Here is a 16,701-nt window from a genome sequence, read left to right on the forward strand (position 1 = left end):
CCGTTTATACTGAGCTGTGAACTGGAATTTAAGTGAACTACTTATTTATTCATTTATGGCAGGGACCAACTTTTTCCAATTACCTGATAGATATTCCGGGTGAAAAATAAAAGGGATAAGAACGACGATTTGCATAAGACCTTTATTTCAAAATGTCAACAGCACGTGAAGAATAAAAATAACAAGACGGAGGTTAAAATAGTGCGATGTGAAAATTAAATAGCAATCACTTATATCAAAATATAACACAAGAAATCTTTGTTTAATTTAATATTCATAGAAACTTACTCATATATTAATACAAATATGATGTAAAAGAATTTTTAAAGATTAGTACCAACAATCAATAAGTACATAAATACCTGGGACTTATTTCACAAACTAGCTTCCACTCGTGGCTTCGTGTTAAAATTGCCGCTTATTCTGAGGTTTAAAAAAACATATAACCTACTGTGAAGTTTAAATCTCTTCAGTAGTTTTACGTGCAAGAGTAACAAACATACTCAAGAGCTTTCTAAGCTTAATAAGCAAAAAAGCATCAACACTGGTTTAACTGTGAAGATATAACAAACAACTTTAACATTAATAAAATTAGTAGGCATGGATTAGTACTTGAATTATATTATAAAGTATGATGTTCATGTGAGCGTGAGCATCTGCGAATGTTGCGTGATGTGCATCCGTCCTGTCCTGGCGGCGGGCTCGTTGCGCGCGCGCATCTTACACTGCAGCAGCTTCAGTGTGTTCTCCCACAGACGGGTCTGCTGCTCCACCTCGCCCTGACGAGAACTAATGGCGCGTTGTTCCTGTAAAGTTACGAAATTACATATACATAAAAACTATAACGCGCACGGTTTCTACAATTATTATACATCGTTACTAGTACCGGTTAGGAATAAGTCCACCTTTGTATTGTTTTACCATAATTATATAAGCAATACATACACATATATCACATCCTTATCCTGCACAGGGTAAACAGAGTCTATAGTCTTGATAGTCACGTTCTAATATAATATATATATTTATCAGTAAAAAAATTAAACTCATGCGTACAGGTTGAAAAGAATTCCGAAACTCAAAATAATAAGAAAAAATGGATTTCTCAAACTAAGACATAGCTTCAAAAGTCAAACGATTAACAAAAATTATATACATATACATATAATTAATTAACAATACTCGCCTCCTCCAAATTCTTCACTGCTTGTTCCATTTCAATAACTTTTTTCTTCAGTGCCTCCATTTTAGATGGTTTCCTTGGCGATTGCATGGAATTCTTCATTTCAAACATGACGACTTCCTGCAAACTTTCGGCTTTTGTTATTTTCTGGCGTAAATTTTTCCATTCATCCTCCTTGCTATTCAACTGGTCAGTCAGATCTTTCACTTGATTTTTGAGGGGTTCCATTTGCGATGTTATATTTATCGATGTGGCTTCGTAAATTCTTTTCTTCTGTTCGTATTGCTGTTGAACAGTTTGGAATTCCTCCTTGATGGGTTTAATTTTATCTGCTAAAGGTTGTATTTCTTGTCGCACTTGGGATAACTTCTGTGCAGTTTGCGCTACCAACTATAAAATAATTATTCTTGTTTAAAATTGGCACAATACATATGTATATAACTGACATATTTCCAACGGTATGAACTTGTTCAAATTCAGTTCAGTTTGTCCGAAGGTTCGACTGGCAGAGAGTACCTTATGGCATTAAGTCCACCTGTTACACATTTCACGTTTCAGTTTTAATAAATAAATAAACGATTTAATATTAAAAGACAATAACAACAACGCCTGTTTAAATATGAAATATTAATTTCAATAAGTAGTCTTAGTTTTCCTTAACAAAGAAACATGTATTTTCTCTTGAAATGTACTTAGGCGTAGAAGTATATATCCTAGGTACCTGTGATAAATCATGCAAAGATTTTTTCGTTAAGTCAGTTTGTTTGTCTTTTTCCGTGGATTCATCGTCTTCTATTTTGAGTTTCTTATGATTTACCAAAGCCAATTCCACTGTAGGATCGTTTGTGCTTAATATATGTAGAGTCCTTGCCAGAATACCTGCCTCCACCTGTAAAAATGCACACAAATATTTGATCATATAGTACATGGAGGCAGTAGATTTCATGGAACTTTATCATCAATATCAATAAAAAAAATACGTAAGCAAGTACTTATACAAAAAGCAATGAAAATATAAAATACAAAAGACCGTATTAATATTAAAAGCAATAAAGCGTTTCTGCTTTTCGTCAATTCAATTAACATCGTTCACGATTTCGCAATTCATTTATTAAAATCCTCAATATTCTGTGTCATAAACTGATTAAAATGTTAAATCAAATGATTGTAATTGGCTTTCATAACTTTTTCAATAATTATATGAATTATTGGCTTTCGAACATTCGCATTTAGGACTCAAATATTTAGAAAATACTTAGATATTTTATTTACCTACTGTTATATTTTGCTACCATTCGAACTTAAAAGTATGATGTAAAATATAAAATTATATCTAGGTGTAAGTATGAAATCCAGTATTTTTCACAATATTAAATTTGACGTCATTTCGTTCTTTGTTATTAAAAAAATCGCTATAAGAAAAAGATGTAGAAAATTTCCTTTATTTTTAACAAAGACATATCTCCTTGGCATTGAAGTGTTACCTTGAACGTGGCAAGGTTCGCTCGTTGTCGCTTGTACACCGTGCTCTTGGTACGTAATGAATTTACATACTTCTTCAGTTCCTCGCCTCGCAGCACCGTGTCCCCAAGGAGCTGCTTCACCTGAATATTCAATACATACTTGTTACTAATTAGTCTAAATTAATACAAAAAGCTTAAAGTATCTAAAGAAATATAGAACTATTTTAAACCGTAACAATTTGTTTTATAAATAGAGAAGATAAATCAAATGTATTGAGAATTATTGATCAACTACTTATCAATCATTTAACTACTTAAACCATGTTTTAAGCATAACACGCATAGACAATTTCCATATTAGAGATAATATTAATAGGGAACAAAAATACAGGTAAGGCCTCTGTCTATTTGTCTGTGAACAATGCACGTCGCAACCCAAAGTATGTTCGTATTTATTTTTATTTGAAACGAATATTTATTTCTGAAATATATTGTATCTAATTAATAATGAATATCAGGAAGACCCAGGAAATGAAGTGCGGGACAACTGGCTCCCTGCCATTGCTTATCGGCGCAGAGGGGGTGGAGAGAGTCCGCAAGTTCACCTATCTCGGTAGTGTAGTGTCGGAAACTGGAGGGACCGAAGAGGACATCACTTCGAGAATCGCTAAGGCAAGAGCAACCTTCGCACAGCTCCGTCCTGTATGGCAATCACGGAAACTGACTAGGAGAGTTAAGCTCAAAATATTCCGGTCCAATGTGAAAACCGTTTTGCTGTATGGGTGTGAGACGTGGAAGGTCACTAAAGACATCTCGCACCGTCTCCAAGTCGTCATTAACCGCTGTCTTCGCCGTATTCTCGGTGTTTACTGGCCTGAGAAAATCTCCAACGTAGACCACCTGTGGGAACGCTGCGGTGAGACTCAGATCGACCAGCAGATCAAACGTCGCAAATGGAACTGGATCGGCCACACGCTCCGTAGGGACCCCGAACACATACCGAGGCAAGCCCTAGACTGGAATCCCCAAGGAAAGCGTAAACGTGGCCGCCCTAAACAGACCTGGCGGCGGACAATCATCGCAGAGGTGAAGAATCTAGGGAAGACTTGGAGCGAAATAAAACGCGAAGCACAAGACCGAGCGGGATGGCGACGCCCTGTGGATGCCCTCTGCCCCAGCTAGAGGACATAGGACCTTAAGTCAATTAATTAAATATAACAGATTTGCGCACTCTATAATTTACAATATTAATAAAGCAGTCGCAGTTGAGTCATTTGTTTTTATCATTTTTATTGGAAGACAAGGTAAAATAGGATGCAAACTTTATTTTGCATAAGGATGAACAATATGATTGAAAATAAGATGACGTCTGGTGTCTAGTACTTTAGAATAGAACCACTCCAAATCTTTTCCATGGATTTCGTAAAAGGCGATTAGGGGATAGGCTTCTAAACTTGGGATTCTTCTTGTAGGCGATGAGCTAGCAAGCTGTCACTATTTGAATCCCAATTCCATCAAAAAGCCATAGAGCTGAACGTGACCTTTCAGTCTTTTCGAGACTATTGACTCTGTCTATCCCGCAAGGACGTGGATATATGTATGTATATAAGATGAATTTAAAATGGTATTGTTAAAACAAAAACAATTTTTGCGTTAAAAGTCACAGCTAAAAATTACAATAACTTAGATCAAAGTATTTTCGAACATCAATCTCGGAGGAAATAGCGCATTATCTGAGTCGAAAATCCCGATTCTCGGGCGTAATGAGCGCTTTATTCAAAATGAGAAAAATGTTTCATCAGATCCGGTAATCATGCGCCTACTATGAGATTTTAATTAACTCCGAACCTCTAATCAGTGTCGCCCTGTTTTAATCACAAAAATTTACGGTAATATAATTAAATATGGCTGAAAGCTAAATTAAGACATGTCAGAATCATGTGCCCATATTAAATTATTAACTCAAAATTTCCAGTTGAATCGAATGGTTTAATCCTCAACCTTTATAAATTGCAAAGATCTCAATTTTAACACGACTTTTCCGTTCATTACTAACACTATTCTCCAAGACTTCAAATTTTCTACAGGGATATCGCTGTACTTATACAAATCAATATAAATATTAATTACGTAAGAAATTGTAATTAAGTATATTACAATCATTTTAAATACTCAGTGCTCGCTTCTGAAAATATTACAAATTAATTTCACGTTATCGGACATTTAACACTGCCAAGTAGCAGGTAATTTGCTCATTAAATTATTTGAATCCAATTATATTATTACCTTTTATAATGAAAGTACTTACTTAATAAAAATTCTGTGTTTTAATATATAGACAATTAATATTAATTCGCTGAAACTGAAACACTATTGTATTTATCATAAAAAAGAAAAAAAATACTGAATTATTGAACAATAAGTACACTGCTACGAAATTTGCATGGTCAGGACGCCCTCAACACAAGCGTATTTGTCATGGATTCACCATCAAGTCATAACACTTCCCCGACAATTTCCAACTAAAAAATAAATAAGCAATGTCAATCTAAAGCTGATATGTCGAAAATCATCACAGAATCGCGGTCCGTGCGATGCGGTCTGCTTTCACCTTTAACCTCCTATTGCATTATATAATATTTTTACGTGAATATGATTATATGTAATAGTTAAAATGGTAGAATAGGACATTTGATCCCATTTAAACCGTAAAAGGTGGCTAAGAGAATAGACTCATTCGTCTATTGTGGCTTTTACCACGATTCAAAATGGGTTACGTTCAGTAAAATTTGCGTAGGTCAGACAAGGAGTCGTAACATGTTAAAACCTGACTTACCCAGTCCAGGATTATGGTCAAACGTCGCGCCCCAGACTCCTTTCCAAATAAAAGCAACCGGGATTCACACCAGGAGTAAGAAATACCTGTGACTGCACATCGGCCAGGGCTGCCTCATGTTCCTTCAGCGTAGCCGTCAGCTCGTGCACGCGCGCCGCGCTCGCCTCCTTGTTGCGCCTGATGACGGCCGCCTGTTGTCTGAACGGAGCCAGCTTGTCCTCCTGGGGCCCAGCTGATGCTAGCCGACGTTGCACCAACTGCTCCAACTCCCCATTGACTATTGCTATCTTAAACAGTTTAACGAAGTGAAAAATTTGCGTACATAAATCCACGCTTTCGTATTATGATTATAAATGCAAAAGTTGTTGTGTGAAGATCCGTGATAATTAATTATCCGTAGTCAAAATAAAAATAAAATATCCATGCATTTATAAACCATAAATTGATATTGTATAAATTTTTCAATACCAATCAGAGGTTAATTAGCAACGCGAAATTTAAAAAAACTACCTAAACAAATGCCAAATGTTGCAAATAATTTCAATTTGGTTTTCATTCAACATCCTATAAATATTTGCTGTTCTCCAGTTTCTTTTTCATTTATAAATTACATTATTTATTCTGATCACCACTTCGTCTTTATGAGAAAAATACGTTTCAATGTAATCAATTAGGAGCAAGCAATTTCAGGTTGGGTAACAAATTATGTCTGATTCGGGTGTTCCAGACAATTTAGCAAACGACAATGATCTACCTATTCTGTTCCATTGAATGTTTTCTGTTTCATTCTATAATATATAAAATGAAAGTGAAATATTATTGCTTTTTATGTAAGATTTTCTTTTCATAATTTCAAAAATTAAGCCTGCTCTATTTTTCGATACTAGAAGCTTTTAAGTTCACAGGTTACCACACGCATACTGCTTAGCTATGCAAAGCTTGGCTACGACAAACGTAGAATCTGGCTACGAGCTACGATAATTGCAGAATGCTACGAATATTTTGTATACGTAATGTATGTAATGAAAGCTGTAGGCATCAAAGCGAGAATTAATTGGGTTTCATATTAAATTATTTATTTATTTTAACTTCTAAAGTATTATATTATAAAATATAGTATCGGTGAGTTAGTATCTCGCAGTTACCACATGTCTCGAACTTACTTCGAGGCTTACTCAATCTTTGTAATTTGTCACGTATATATATACCTATTTATTAAATATAAGTAATACTTTTACTTTATTTCTCATTTCTTTGAATTTTACCTTATCACCCACATGTTCTTTTTATTTAAATTAAACTTACAAAACCTCTATTTTGAGACCAAGGATTATGCCTTTAAGGTATTTATCAATCCAGCCTTACGAAGCGGGTTTCCTTTTTGGCCATTTAATAAGTCCCTTTGGGCACATCATATTAGTTTTGCCTTGGATCTGACGAATATTAGTTGCTAATATTAGTGGCAATATTAATTATCCTCTAAGGGCATATACATACATAATTCACGTCTTTTAGTCTATCTATGACAAAGACGTGTTAAAAAATAAATTTAATGCCATTTACAGCTAGCAGCTCTTTAAACAATATAACTATATGGTAATAAACTACAAAGAATGAGCTGGCCCGAAGTTATTTCAAAACTTGTTTTGAGATTTTAAAACAAATATATAGCAATTAAAAATATAACAAAATAAATAAAGACAAAGATAAATGTGGTTGTTCATTACATCTAGATCCCAGGTCAGGATTATCGAACGAGTCATATTGCAATTTAGGTGGGTTATTAGAAACTACCGCTGTTTTATAATACCTACCATATATTCTGCAACTAAGCGTGATATACAACCGCTGTAATGCATAGATAGGGTTAATTCGAGTTGTACATTACAGAGCCAGTAATTAATGTATAGCACCCATTACTGTTGATCCAATTAGCATTACATACTAGTAGATATGGATATGAGTTCGCCTACGGCTCCGCCCGCGTACATGAAAAATCCCGCAAATTTTATTCCAGCGGGAATTGTGGAAATCCTCTCTTACTGCACCCTGGACCACAAAGAACCAACTTACACATGTCAAATTTCTAATCCCTAGCCCCAGCAATTAAGCTGTCTTTAAGTGTCCTTTTACATTAAGTATTTAGATTTAGTTGACTTACACAAAATTAAAATAGTAATTTGAACATCTTCATGATATTTTGAATACTACGAAAGTTTTACGAGTATACGTAACACAATAATGGTAACAATTATGTTCCCTCATATTATGTTTGAGATGTTTCCAAACTACTGTTAACACAATATTTGCCGTCTACACTCGTACGGAAATTGCACGGCTTTCTACGTCTCCCATGTAACCAACCACATTTAAGGAATATTCACACAGCGTTTTGTATGCCTTCGCACAAAGACGTAGTAAAAACAACTAGACTTACAATCCCGCAGAAAGTGTCCGAACAGAATTCAGACGAATCCTTTTGAAAAGTGATCTTATTACAATAAAGTACACGAGATTGTGTGTTTTATTACAATACGTATAGATCCATTTTTTGAATTGAGCATATCTGTAAAATGACGTATAAACGTAAGGAAATTTTTTTGTCTATGTCTATGAATCTTATCGCAGCCTATTCTATTACAATTAACGTGTACAAATGGAGTAAAGCAAAAAAAGGGGCAGGTTTCCTTGCAATATTTTTCCTTACCGTAAGAGTATCAGTATTTTTTTTCAATTTTACGTACCTTATCTTGTACCAAAACCAAATCTGACCTAGTGGGATGCTGCTCAGTAGCAATATTTTGCATTATGTTCAGTTCTTTTTGCAGGTGAGCCGTCTCTTGTGGTAGTTTTTCCTTGACTAAATAGTTATTTAACTAGAAACAAAAAATAATAATTAATTACTATAAGTTCGATCAACTTTGCAAATAATGTATTAGAAATATATAAATTGTGAAATGTGGAGTCACGAATTCTACATTAAGCCTAACAGCTGAACATGGCCTATCAGTCTTTTCAAGACTTGGCTCTGTATATACATATATATAATTCCCAATTTAGATGATATTGAACGAATTTACACACTTTTTTTTGTTTGTATTCGTCGATGACATAAATAGAGTAGTATAATAACGTATGTATAAATGATAAATAGATACAGATCAAACTAACATATTTATCCTTAAATAATACAGTTTAAAATTATTTTTACTTTACATTTCATGTTAATACTTATTACCTGAATTTCTTCTTGCAAATGCTTCAAGACCTCACTGGCAGTCTTCGGAGTAGCACTTTGCCCGTGCATCACATTCAGATATCTTTTTAACTGTTCAGATGCCATTTTCAATTGGGACTGTTGTGTATCGTACTAAAACATTTTTTAAATATAAATTCGACACTTAATCAAATCCGTTAACTAAAAATATACATAATGATATTTCGCCGAATGAACAATTGTTTACGTAATTCAAATTCGTACGGTCAACTGCAAATGAAGTTGATATAAAGTTACCTTGCATGGAATATGCGCGGTATGACGCGGTATTAGAGGTGAATTTGTCACTACAAAATCACTAATTTGGATCGGTTAATATGCTGAGGGTAGGTACCTATCTTTAAGCAATACTGTTTGATACTATCAATAACGAACTGTGAATTTCTAATGAATAAAGTAACAATTTTAAATGTTGTTTCTATTTCAGGTCAAATTCACAGCTAATAATTTTACGAAGTCCTTAACTTAATATGTAGGAAAAAAAATATTTTTCCTTTCCCTGCTTATATACTGAAGCAAAATTAAATTAAACATTCGCTCTTAGTTTTTAATAAAATATGTTAAGATAGATTTCAATCTTCCTTAGTTTTTAGTAAGTTCCATGGAGACAAAAATTACATTTTGCCAATTAATTAACAAATTCTTGACTCAAAGCAAAATATCAAGAAGAAGAACACCTAGGAACTATGATTACACAAAATAATTGGCTCTTGCAAATAGAGAACCAAATCGTGATACTTAAATGGATTTACTCGAGAATTCACCTGACTTTCCAATTCCTTGGCTTTTTCTTGTTGAACTCTAAGCGCCTTACTGACATTCAACAACTCTTCCTTGTTAGCTACGTCGACAAGGTTTATTTGCACATTTTCTAAGCGCTTTATCACTGAAAATAAAAGCAATCGAAGCAAATTTTATAACAAGTGAACTAGTTAGTTACACTTTTTAAATATTATTCTCGAGCTAGTGGCGTTAAAAAGCGTTATCCCTGCCTTGCAGTCAGTTAAAAATAAGAACTTGGTTATTATTTTGAATAAATAATTCAATAAAGTTCAAAAAAAACATTACTCGTTATACTTAAAAAATATAAACAGTACCTATACCTGTTTTATCTTAAGTATAACGAGATAATAATTAACTTTTCTTTAAATCCATTTAGAACATCTATTTCGAGCAAATGGAACAAAAATACCCTAAACTCGTACCTAATTAGATTAGATCTTGACATTAAGGATTTGTCTGAGTCACGATGCTAAAACTCAGCAGAATTACACGAGTTCTGGAGACATATACCTACCTCAATAATATTATCATTGTAAATGAATGTTGTTTCCCAACTCGTTACGGATGCTTACCGATGTCTCTCTCAACTGCCATTTCCTTTATATCATTAATAATTTCCGTGGCGCTTTCCTTCTGCAACATCCTAGTTCGCTTGTGCACGTCTTTGAACTCGTCCATTAGATTCTGGTAGAGATCAAGCATATCTTGGATGTTGTTGTTTTGTGCGACGTCAGTAGGAATATCTGGGAGTTTTAGATATCTAAAAGTATAAATATTCTCGTTGTGAGTAAATAACTATTTTTGTTGATCTGGATGGAAACCATTCCGCAATATCTTTTACGCTTTACTACGCCACCTACAAAAGGATACAGAATGTTCGCATATTCCACCCGGACTTTAAATTATTACTGGGATAAAGTACCCTATGTCCTTCCCCAGACTCTTAATTATATATAGGTACGCAAAATTTCAAGGTAATTGTTTAGTAGATAACGCGTGAAAAAAAAAACTTCCTTTCGCATTTATAAGATTAGTTGGGAATAATATTTATAGATCTGATGTTATAATCTTTATCTATATCTACTATTACATTTGAAATTTTGAAAATAAAATAAACTAATTTCTTACCAACAAATATCACATAAATACCATTGGAGAAATATGGTAACTTTCCAAGAACTGAATGAGCATTAAAACAATTGATAAAATGCCAAAGAAAACACATACCTACATTAGTCGGCGACCTCGTTATTACTTCGGAGAGCGATAATAAAAACAACGGAACTATTTCTAATTTAGTTTGCGAATAGATCCAGGAGCTTAAGAAAGTTTGGTAACTAAGCTTATGCCAATTACCGTATGTCTTCCTTCCATATTATGGTGTAGTTGTGTATGAAAAGATTAATGACGAGTAATGATTAGTGCCGAATGGACAGATTAATCAATTATTATTCGTATGTTTCCTCATTTACTTTTTTCCATTACATGTTAACACCTTAAGACTCTGTCTATTTAGTAATGGGAAAATATATGTTTATTCTCATTACCGTTTCTCTATATGGGATTACTAAAAGAAAATGTGTCTAACTTGTCGGGGCTAAGATCGTGCTTCAAACCTACAACTTGTAGTAAGTCTCGGTAGTTTAGTATGACATGCACTGTACTCTGCCTTAATATTTTATCAACCTTATACCTAATAAAAATTATGAGAATAACGATGTTGTCTTATGGCCATTTTTTTAACACGTCGCTTATTGCAAATAGAAACCTATAGAAATCACATAGATTGGTTATGAAAAAGGTCAACAAAAAATATGCCAAACTGTAATAATGATTCAGAATGGCTTATAAACAATGCCACAAACAGGAAATAAGAAGCTAAATACCTCCCTTTTTAAAATCGGTTAATCAAATTATCATACTTAGCCAGGTAAGCGGTGTTTTTCACTTGTTCCTTATTTGTGAGCAGCCAGTGCAGCACGTGATGTACAGTCCGAGGGTCCCCAGCTAGGAGCTGACTGCGAAACCTGGTCGGCTCCACGGTGGATGGCGGCCGGTACTTAACACTGCCCAGCATTTCCAATAGACGCATCGATACCGTTTCCGGCTCATCTTCATCCACATCCAACTGTGACACAATTCAATATTAACTAGCCTGACTTACAAGCTTGATAGTTTTATGGTTAACTTGGCTTAGTTTTACTACCTTGTGAATAAACAAGTCTTTCTTAGCACTACACAATCTTCTTCATCAATGTACCTACAGGGTTTCTAATAAATCGCGTTGCATATTGATAGGGGCACTCAATATTTGATTCTCGTTCCATATAAATAGAAAAAATTACCTAATTATCCAACATAAAAAAGAACTGTGGGACTCAACAGCAAGGCATTAGGCAACAGGCAGTGAGCCACCTCATTGGATGATCGTACCTGAACGCACGGTGACCAAACATTCTGAGACTGGGTGATTTTTATCATTTCAACTACCTATTTAGTATTTTGTTGGTTTTACATTTTGTAGAGGTAAGCATGTTCATGATTTACTATTTCGTTAAATATGATTTATCAGACACACTGTAATTTTATTACAACTAGGTACCTATGTGTTGTGTATGCCAAGCTATAGCAAAATATTTCAATAAACTAAGTACCTATTGGACTGCTAGTTATTTAAATGTTCCGTTTTGCAATTTACCTACGGAGCCCTAAAAATGAAAATATTGACGCGACTGGAAGCAGGGAAAAACTTTACTTGCTCCTCTAACTTTTAAATCCTTACCTTTTCTCCGGCGTTGAAGTAGAAGAGTAAGTCGACCAAAAGTTGCAGTAGTTGCTTCTCATTCAAGGCGTCAAACTTTATAAGATCGTAGTTCCTGCCAAGACTTGCATTCACTTCTTTAACTAAGAACTTTATTTGCTCAGTCATTTCTTCAAGTTTTATTGAAATAAAATTGTAGGCTCCAATGAAATGTTTCAAATAATTAGATAATTGTTTACGCGTTCCGTTTCCATGGAAACGTCGATAAAAAGGTAAAATTAAAAATGTTACCATTGCTCTAATGTATTGCCATATATATAATTGATAAATATAAGTATGTACATAATACATATTCTGGATTAATGGTAGGTATCAGAAATTGTCCAACAAAAGCTCTCTTCCTCCTGGATTTAGTCCCGATTACATCCTCACCCCTCTAGGCAGACCCCGGGCAACGAAACAATAATGTGGAGGTTGCACCCGAAAGACGCAGAGATAAGAGAGCATCCTCATCCCTCTGGAAATGAACCCGAGGTATGCCTTTGACCATGGACCCTGGATTGGGTGACTTGTCCTTTTGATACTTGTGAAAAAGTAATACTCGAAGGTCCCATTTGGAGATCAAGAAATCGTTCAAGGTTTTGGAGATCTATCCAAGAGATTTTTCTGTCTAGCAAATAAAATTGTTGACTCCAGCAACGAATGAACTTGTAGATGGTGTACCTCTTCCTCCATGCGTTCGACCCCATACAATAATCTATCAATCAATATATTTTCATTTGTGTAATAAATGGAATACATTGTGTAATTTGTGTCAGAAGATGTTAATTGTGCAGTTCGTGTAAGGTAGATAAAAGAATTAGAAATAAAAAATGTTTATGATTGAATAAATTATATTTTTGATTTATTTTAATCATTACCATTTTGTCGTTATCGTCAAATCTCCATAAGTTGCCCTTATACTATACAGTTTGTGCCTACCTGGCCATAAGTAGTTTTAACATCTGGCAACATTCTCATATGATCAATCACCTCACAGCCTAACAATTACCAAAACAATTACTCTCCAAAGGCGAAACTATATTTCAATTTAACTAGAAGCTTCCAAAAATTCTATTTGTTAACGAATTTTTATAATGAAATAACGTCTTTATTAAATATGACTGTAAGCGCTGTACGAATCTACAAAAGAATATTATGTCCGGTAAAACCCAATCACACGAAAAATAAAGCCAGCCCACAGACTGCGCAAATAACAGTGTAAGTAATAGTAATATGCATCAATTTGAATGTACTTTCATAGTAAATTGTATGAAGTACAGCTGTTACATTATTAAAATTGATATTTCGCAGTCTGTCTCTGACATTTACTGCATACAACTATCTAGCACCAATTTGAATAACCTAATGTATGGAATTATAGACTATGAATGTTCTGTTATGGGAGACAGCTGCGATCAAATTGTATCGTAATTTAAAAAATATTTTTTTACTTTAATTGTTCACTACTTATGCTATGGCATGCACCAGTATTATTTAATATCAGACCTATGTTAGTAACAAATTTTATCAAACATATAGATAAATTCCAAAATAATTCTTAGATGAGGTCCCTCATCCCAGTATTTACATTATGTAATTTAAATAAGACGTCATCGATATTGTTCATCTGTCTTACAATTTTTAATGTTCTATTACTGTTGATATACTATTACGACATTATTGTTATTCTCAGTGATCATGATCTTTTCCATTACAGAAGATTGAACGATTCTTTAACATAAGTAATTTGTACTCTTCTAGATTAATGGAACTTTCATTAATATTTACAATGATACACGATTTACATCACCGCTAAATAATAAGCATGACGACAGTATAATTGAAATGACAATAATTATAATAATTAATTATTACTCTTCACCAAAGCACCTACATAACTACAAGTGTTAAGTCTGTCTCACTATTGATCTACCTAATAAATATTAATATTACAACACTTAAAAATAATACTACAGACTGGTGTTTAGCGACGGGATATATGCACTCATGCAAAATGAAAATTTTAGATTTCCAGAAAAATATCTCATGACCCAGAGTTATAAAAATTATGATCACATTATGAATTATATAATCAGTTTGATCGAAAAAAAAAATGCTTTCGGTTCTCTCAACGATTCTCTCTACACGCGCGAGCGATTAGTAAAAATTGAGCTCTTTAAAAGGAATGTTTACAGAGAGAATAAGAAAATGCCTGCAGTGAGCCGGGCTATCTACCTTTAGTAAAAGGACACGCTAATATAGCGATCGCTACAGATGTTCTTATCCCGCGGTCAGTCACATAAATGCACGTGGCAATTCCCTACAAAAAAAAAATTCGCTACAAAAAATAAAAAATACAAGTCAAAAGACAATAAAATCGAATAATCGCAATCAAAATATAAAATCACCCAGTAGACGCGCACCGGTTTAAGGTACAGAGTAGAAAAAAAAATATGTCTCAACAAGTGGCGTCCACCTCTCAAATCACAGGGAGCGATAGGAACACCGGCGTCCAGCGTTCGTCGTCGATTTCATCGACGTTTCTGGTAACCGCTCGAGGACGACCTCGCTTCGACGAGGATGCCTTATAGTAGGCCGCCTTTCCGACCGAAAAGAAGGCTGAGCGTTCCGAGAGGAGATGACGCTTGTGCGGGCGTGGCGGGCGGCGCGGGCCCCACGTCCACCGTGCCCAGGTCGGCGCGCGGGCGCGGCGCGCGGGCGCGCGGGCGGCGGCCGGCGGCGGCGCCGGGGGCGTCCAGCGCGCCCTGCCCCGGGTGCGCCGGCACGCCCAGCGGCGTCTCCGAATCGCCGCGCTCGGGTGCCGCCGCCGCTGGCGATCGCAAGTTGCGTTTCAGACACGTCAGCTGCTCCATTGGACTGCGGTTGACGAGACCTGGCAAAGAAACCCCAATTAAGTGATGCATCATTAGATGTAGTGTTAACTTCTAGTGTTATCTGAGTATGTAAGAATAAATTGGTCTATGTCAAACACAGAGTGAGTGAGAATGTATTGACGTGTAGAGTAACAGACCTGTATAGAGCGAGCCGGGGGTCTGCAGCGCGATGGGCGCGGGCGCGGCGTCGTTGGCGGGCGAGGAGAGGTAGCGGCGCCGCAGCAGGGAGGTGCCGCGTGCGATGAGCGCGTGCAGCGACGGCGCCTCGCCCGGCGGCGGCGTGCCCGGCGGCGACGGCTCGGGGGACCCTGCAAGGGAACGTTACGATCATCAGTGTAAAATATTACTAACGTTGTAATGACTAACTTCGTGTTGTTTCGGGCACTTAAAAATGGAACCTATCTATATCTTTCCCATGGATGTCGTAAAAGGCGACTAAGGGATAAGCTTATGAATTTGGGATTCCTCTTGTAGGCGATGGGCTAGCAACCTAATCTTTGGCCGATGATGAAATTGAGACTCAAATAGTGACAATTTGAATCTCGATTTCCTTTCCTTTGAATAAGAAATAAGCACTGAAGAGACACGTCGGGAAGAAATTAGTAACTGAAGTGGCGCAAATTCCACACGCTGCTCGCGAGACACTGACCTAGAAGCGGTCTATTAGCAAGAGTGGCTGTGGGTAATATACTGACCTAGCAGCGGACTGTTAGCAGGAGTAGCCGTGGGTGAGAAGTGCGGCCTCGAAGGGGGCGTGCAGAAGGACTCCCTGCGGGACAGCACGGGCGACACGGCGGCGGAGGAGCGGCGCGAGGTGAGGCGCGAGCTCCACGCGCTGCCCAGCACGCTGCTGGCGAGGCTGCTCATGCCGCTGCTGCACACGCTGCTCACTGTACTGCTTGCGAGGCTGCCGTCGTTCGGGTGGAGCACCATGCTTTAAGATAAATTTAACGATTTTTAAGTATTGAACTTCGAAACATAAAAAGGAAAGGAATCTGACAAAACCACTGAAAAGTTGTCGAGTTTAGTGTTTGTTTGTTGTACTACTAAAATAGATATTGTTTTCGGCGCAATCGCCTCTTTACAGATTCGTTGCGTCGCATACAATTATTCAACAAAATATTTCGTAATTTCCAAAAAAATATATATTGAAATACGACATAATTACATACCTGTTAGTGTAAGTATAGACGTGGCTTGAGTGCGGCATTCGCGGCATGTCGTCGTCCTCCTCGACGTCCGACAACCGGTACACTCGCGCCCCGACCGCCGTCGAACGGGAACCGCGCACTCCCACACCTTCTTGTTGCTCTAGCAGACCTGACAGTCACAAACGAACGCTTAAGTAAAATAATTTCTAAGCGTACTTATATGCTTCGGGGCCTGTGGTTAACCAAAATTAGTAAAAGTACAGTTGCCGTGTGGTTCCCGGCACCAATACAAAAAAGAATAGGACCACTCC

At 36.3% G+C, this 16,701-nt stretch overlaps 2 protein-coding genes across 9 annotated transcripts in view; both read right to left on the reverse strand.

Annotated features, from left to right (window-relative positions):
- Positions 1-293: 293 nt before the first annotated feature.
- On the reverse strand, positions 294-12,537 carry LOC106131772 (intraflagellar transport protein 81 homolog). Its single transcript, XM_013330969.2, has 11 exons — positions 12,325-12,537; positions 11,465-11,670; positions 10,115-10,302; positions 9,524-9,645; positions 8,721-8,852; positions 8,227-8,358; positions 5,569-5,769; positions 2,668-2,787; positions 1,905-2,072; positions 1,187-1,573; positions 294-806 (listed from the first exon to the last, which is right to left on the reverse strand). The coding sequence occupies exons 1-11, from the start codon at positions 12,469-12,471 to the stop codon at positions 639-641; spliced, it is 1,971 nt and encodes a 656-aa protein (XP_013186423.2). The 5' UTR covers positions 12,472-12,537; the 3' UTR covers positions 294-638.
- A 641-nt stretch (positions 12,538-13,178) lies between these two features.
- The window catches only part of LOC106131832 (trafficking kinesin-binding protein milt), a 41,082-nt gene continuing 37,559 nt past the window's right edge, over positions 13,179-16,701 (reverse strand). For 7 of the 8 annotated variants that reach the window (XM_013331052.2, XM_060944422.1, XM_013331049.2 and 4 more), the window contains 4 exons: positions 16,412-16,559; positions 15,935-16,173; positions 15,377-15,547; positions 13,179-15,238 (listed from right to left, as the gene is read on the reverse strand). In XM_013331052.2, the coding sequence (XP_013186506.2) occupies positions 14,931-15,238; positions 15,377-15,547; positions 15,935-16,173; positions 16,412-16,559 (866 nt within the window). In that variant the 3' untranslated portion in view covers positions 13,179-14,930. The remainder of the gene's footprint in view (positions 15,239-15,376; positions 15,548-15,934; positions 16,174-16,411; positions 16,560-16,701) is intronic. The other variant, XM_013331046.2, reaches the window with a different exon arrangement.

This window comes from Amyelois transitella, chromosome 5, assembly GCF_032362555.1.
Source record: "Amyelois transitella isolate CPQ chromosome 5, ilAmyTran1.1, whole genome shotgun sequence".
Lineage (NCBI taxonomy): Eukaryota > Metazoa > Arthropoda > Insecta > Lepidoptera > Pyralidae > Amyelois > Amyelois transitella.